The following is a 6,000-nucleotide window of genomic DNA, read 5'->3' as shown; positions in this document are numbered from 1 at the left end:
TTGTTATTTCCTATTACCTGGTTCACTGATCATTAATTTCCAGGATCCTCACTGCTGCAATGAAATGTTCTGTGCATTATCTGCAAGTTATAATAGGCAGCTCTGTAGTCCAGAGATATAGTTTGATAGCAAAAGATCATTACGCTTTGGTTGGAAAGACTCGGGAATTGCAATTCCATTGGAGTGAAATAAACCTCTAGTTTGAGAACTAAATGCCTAATGATTAAGATTTACAAGGTAAACCAGGTGGATTATTCCAAAGTTCCATTCAATATATATTCCTAAAGCACCAAAACAATTTCTTGGTCATTACCACAAGGCTGTTTGTGGGTGCCCGGGCAAATTGTCCACATTATAAAGTGACTACAAAAGTACTGAAGAAGGGTTTCGGCCCGAAACGTTACCTATTTCCTTCGCTCCATAGATGCTGCTGCACCCGCTGAGTTACTCCAGCATTTTTGTGTACCTACAAAATAACTTTGTTGACTACAAAACATGAGGATACATTCTGAAGGTGTGAAAGCAGTTATATAATGCAAGTCTTATTCTGCAAATTGCCCAAATTAAATGGAAATAGTTGAATTTACCAAGATAGGGAGCCATCAGAGTTTCATTTCAATGAAAGATAACACCAAAGAGCCAATCCTTAAAGAATGGAAAAGCAGTCTTCTCTTTGGAATTTTGTTTTTAGAAGATTCAAGTCCTGTTTTAATATCTTATTTAAAAAATCAAATTTTGGTGCTGCGAATCAGTTTATAGAACGCAAATGGCAGTTTTCCTGTTAAACCCTGCACAAGGAAATAAATAACCAGACGAATGATTAATTAGTTTATTATTCCTCCACAACCCTTCACTTCAAATACATGGCTGGTGGCAAACCAATAGCACATTTTCAATGAACACATTTCTTCAGTAATCCAAACATTGTAAGTGAACAAACAAATCATTGTTATATATTTTTTTACAGAAAAAGCAGGAGGCTTTCAAATCTTATAGCATCACCATCATACCATTCAAGATATTTTGAAACCTTGTAAATAACAGCAAACTAGATTGTGTTGTGCTCTCAAATCAGTTATTGCTAATGGTCAGAAATTAAAGTTACTTTGAAAATGTTACGGTAAACAATGATTATGCAGCTTTTGACAGCTCTGCAAGATATTCCGTCAGCAGATCATGTATCCAAACATCTGTATCTGGAAGGGATGTGTCCACCAAGTAAGTCACAACTTTTCGATCCCAGGGATTTGCACTGCCCTGAACAGTTTGTATTTGGGCCACTAGAGGCTTCCTCTCAACATGGTTACGGAAAACAATCGATGCTTCCTCTGACCATTGTTCACATTTCACACCTGCAAAATTAATGTAAAAATGACAAGCATTCAGTTGAATTTATTTCTGAAAAGCTTAACCTTTCCAAAGAAACAACAAAATACTAAGAAATTAAGTTAGTAATTCCAAATTCTCTCCAGTTTTCGGAAGTTAAATCAGGAGTACGTTGTAGAGGTTAACTGTTAGTATACTTGCATTGGAGTCAACATAGTGGAATAAGGAATTTACCCATCATAAGCATTAAGGAAAACTAACCTATGCTCACTAGAGTTTACAAGAATGAAGTGATCTCAAAACAGAGTTCTAAATTGGCAATCCCCTATTATCCCGATTTCAGAGATGAAAGGTTCCCTTATGCAAAGGCTTATAAATCTATGAAATTCTCCATCTCAAAAGGATTGTATTGGCAAAGATACCCCCATCTCCTATGTTCGTAAAGTTAATTGATTTTTGGCCAGTCAATGAAATTCCCTGTTTTACACAAAATAACGAACATTTGGCCATTATTAATGACTTTTAAAGGCTCTGTAACTGTATGTTCATTCTGTGCACCATATTTTACAAATTACTTCAAGGATTTCACTGGATGTAGAACTGGAATAAGGAACCCAGCCACAAAGAGAGACCAGAACTACCAGATATTTAAGTTAGTATCTTGCAAGACAAAATGAATATGTTTGTTCAAGGTGGAATGTTTTTGCTTAAGTTAAAAGGGTGGTCTTACCACCATCTGGACCAGGATAATGGTTGTTGGAGGTTAATCAATGCATACTTAAGGCAACTATTTTCAGCAGCATTATTAATGATTTTCTTTCCATTTGGTCAGTAGATGGGAGGTGATGCTTATGCAATGTTCAATTTTATTTACAGCTCCATAGCTAATTAAGTAGTGAAAAATAACATCAATGCCACAGAAGTCCCTGATAATGATCATCTCCAACAGGAGAGAATCTAACTATCTACCCTTGACATTACCATTGCTAAGACCTCACTATCAATAGCCTGGTTGGGTTGTGGGTGCCAGGAGGGAAAGTGGGTCAGCATCTATTGGCCAGAGATTTAATGGAGAAGCTGCATAAATATGGTTGCAAGAACAGGTCAGGGGCAGGCTATGCTGTAGCAAGTGACATACCTCGTGACAAGGCAAAGCTTTTCTATCATCAATAATGCGTAAGTCAGGATTGTCCCCATGCTAGGATGAGTGAAACTTTCATGAAGCTCAATCAAATCCAAGACAAAGCAGACCTAGGCAACAACCCCAAACATTTATTCCCTCCACTACTAATACAGTGTACCATCTACAAAATGCACTGCACAGATCTTAAACAGCCTACTCAAACAGCATATCCCAAACCTACAATATATATTGACAAAGACACCAACAAGCAGGTGCACAGACGACCATCTTCCACAAGTTCTTGGCCAAGTCACATATGATCCTGTAATATAAGTGGTTCTTCATTGTCATTGAGCTAAAGTCCTCAAGTCAAGTCAAGTCAAGTCAAGTTTATTCGTCACATACACATACGAGATGTGCAGTGAAATGAAAAGTGGCAATGCTCGCGGACTTTGTGCAAAAAAACAAACAAACAGCCAAACAAACTACAAACAGAATCACAGATCCTCAATCTCCATCTCCAACAACATGGTACCATCACTACGAGGACTACTACTGTTCAAGGTTGCCCACCACAACCATCTCAAAAGCAATTAAGGATGGGCAATAATGGCAGTCTAGCCACTAATTTAACTAAGTATTGTTGGATGGTAAAGGTAGGAGGAGAGGGAAGTTGATGAGACGTCCTTTAACACATATGGCAAGCTACTGTCGTCAATGTGACACTGTTGAAAAGGTCAACAAGATTCAGATTCAGATTCAACTTTAATTGTCATTGTGCAATGTACAGTACAGAGACAACGAAACAAGCAAACACAATCTTAGTTTTCAAAAGGTAATAGAAATATCTCAGAAAGGAAACTCATGCAGTGAATAATGAATAAATGAAAATAATTGAATAGATCTTTCAAAGAGCTAGCACAATTACAATGAGCTAAGCGGCCACTGCACAAGTTACATGAATCTTTCTATGATTGAGAACGCAATTCTGAACAACAGAAATCCAAACGGTTATTTTCCAGTTATCTGCAAGTTTAACTTTATAAACTAGTTTAATTTACTGTTGAAGAATTATTTGGGAAAACATCAAACTTCTCACTCAGCCTTTTTCAAATACTAAATTTGGCAGTTGCACATTATAATCTTTATCCATCTATATTATTATTACTAAGACTCTTCGTCTTGTTTGTGGCTATCTGTGTGTATGTGTGTGTGGCAATTTCTACTTTCCTATTTTCTTCCAAACGCTAGGCCACAGTCTTCCCATTTTAACACATTCAACGCACATTTTTCACGTTGAGGTCATAAACATCTTCCCGTCGCATTCCCACCTATATTTGCGCACTTAATCATTTAAAGTATTAAAAAACAGACCCCCCCCCCCAGTGACGTCACAATGGACTCGCAAGGCAGGACGGGACACTCTGGTAGGGAGAGGCACTCCAGCGCACCCAAGTGGCTGCGGCTGCCGGCACTCGACACCTGGTGGCGAGGGTGGAGCCCCACGTGAGCCCTGGCTGGAGGAGAGCCTGGTGCTCGAGCTGGAGTGAGAGCCGAGCCTAGGGCTGAAAGAAAACCTGCCGCTGCAACCACGTCAGGGCCGCGCCGAGTACCAGGTCGAGTTCCAGGCCCTGGCGCAGTATAAAGCAGCCACAGAACAACAGTCCCATTTACACTCTTAACTCACCAGCTAACTGTGCTGTAATGGCTTGGGAAGGTAACTGACGGAATTGTGGTACCAGCGCCTGCAACTTCTTACAGCTCGAGGGAGTGCCGGGGGATGAGGAGAAATGAGCCGCGCCTGCGCAGTTGGGAGCTATGGGTGAGTGGTGGAATATTGTGTTCGGGGATCAGCCCTCCCCTGTGACGCCGCACACCTTCCCCCACGTTGGGGAACGGGACCCAACGGGTCCATCTTGGTCTAGTACCAGTTAAAAAGAAAAATCAAATGACAAGAGCAGTAAGACCTAGAATCAATTGCAAGACTAGCCCACCTTATAGTGAATCATAATTTTAGTGTTCAAATGATGTGACTGAACTAAAGTCATCAAATCATCAGCAAAATGTAAATTTGTCCAGGAAAGCTTGGTGCACTATGGATTATAATTACAGTTTCAGACAATTACTGCAATTATAATTTCCGCTATAATTGCACCAGTACACATGTATGCAACTTATTATATTTCGATCATTGATTAAAGTTCATATTCAATAGAACATCTAAAACACAATGAGGATTAATCTAAAATTAGTATAAAATCAGGAAAAATTATTAAGCTATCTTTGCAAATTATTTCATTTCAAGAAATGATGAAAACAAATGGCTGACTTAATTCCCAGCACACAACATCCAGTGACGGTTCTTTTACAATTTAAACCATTAGAAGATTGATAATGATCAACTTAGTATATTTGTTTGCAACAGTATAAAGCCGCCACAGAACAGTCACATTTACACTCTTAACTCACCAGCTAACTGTGCTGTAATGGCTTGGAAAGGTAACTGACGGAATTGTGGTACCAGCGCCTGCACCTTCCTACAGCTCACCAGCTCATGCCGGCCGTAATCTAACTGATATACAGACACCAAACCATTTGTAAGAATCCCTTTCACCAGCACACGATACCACCTAGAATTACAAAAAAATACAACCGTAAAAATAAATAATTTATTATGGAAGATAAATTATTCCCGGTCTCAGTGCATTCCTAAGTTTTCCAACCATTCAAGACTGCTCTCAAACCTCTACGAATAAGTGATCCATCACCTAAATAGTGATACAAGGACATTGTAAAATAACTGAGAACATTTTTAAAAGTTCAAGGTGTCCAAATTGTAATGACCAGGCATTACAATAGAATTCCTTTACAGGCACAAAGCATTCCAATATTTGTTGAAAGTCAAAAATAACTGCAAATGCTCGAAATCTGAAACGAAACCATATATTCTAAACATTCAGAAGGGCAGGAAGCATCTATAGTGCTTTATATCTCTGTGTTTGACCAGATGTAAAGATAGTGCTTGCCTTGGCAAATATGCACTTGACTACTTGTCTGCCAAATCCAGCTGCTAATTGAAAAGATCCTGGGTACTACAGGACCTTTCTGCCAAGAACAAATCTCACCCCAAGGGATGTAAATTTAGTGGTGAAACTCACTAATGTACTCCCTGTTGAGGGGAATTATTTACTGAATCTGTAGATGCAATGTATTGAGATTTCCAAATGGCATTTGATAAGATGCCTGGCCCATGTCCTTCTGAACCTTTCCTATCCATGTATCTGTCCAAATGTCTTTTAAATGGTCTGATAGTACCTGCGTCAACTACTTCCTCAGGCAACTAGTTCCATATAGACATGACCCAGTGTGCAAAAATGTTGCCCTTCAAATTCCTATTAAATCTTCTCCTTCTCACCTTAAACAATGTCCTCTAGTTCTTGATTCCTTACCCTGGGATAAAGACATTTACCCTGCCTATTTCCCTCATGATTTTATACACCTCTATAATATCAGCCCCTTAGCCTCCAGTACCCAAGATAGACACAAACTGC

General features: G+C 39.1%; 1 protein-coding gene across 3 annotated transcripts in view; it reads right to left on the bottom strand.

Annotated features, from left to right (window-relative positions):
- Positions 1-815: 815 nt before the first annotated feature.
- tdrd7 (tudor domain containing 7) overlaps positions 816-6,000 on the bottom strand; it is a 124,615-nt gene continuing 119,430 nt past the window's right edge. For all 3 annotated transcript variants that reach the window (XM_033017847.1, XM_033017848.1, XM_033017849.1), the window contains 2 exons: positions 4,919-5,079; positions 816-1,352 (listed from right to left, as the gene is read on the bottom strand). In XM_033017847.1, coding sequence (XP_032873738.1) covers positions 1,132-1,352; positions 4,919-5,079 — 382 coding nt within the window. In that variant the 3' untranslated portion in view covers positions 816-1,131. The remainder of the gene's footprint in view (positions 1,353-4,918; positions 5,080-6,000) is intronic.

The sequence above is a fragment of the Amblyraja radiata genome, chromosome 3 (assembly GCF_010909765.2).
Source record: "Amblyraja radiata isolate CabotCenter1 chromosome 3, sAmbRad1.1.pri, whole genome shotgun sequence".
In the NCBI taxonomy this organism is placed as follows: Eukaryota; Metazoa; Chordata; class Chondrichthyes; order Rajiformes; family Rajidae; genus Amblyraja; species Amblyraja radiata.
Note: the sequence above shows the minus strand (reverse complement) of the source record. Positions and strands in the feature narration are given on the sequence as shown.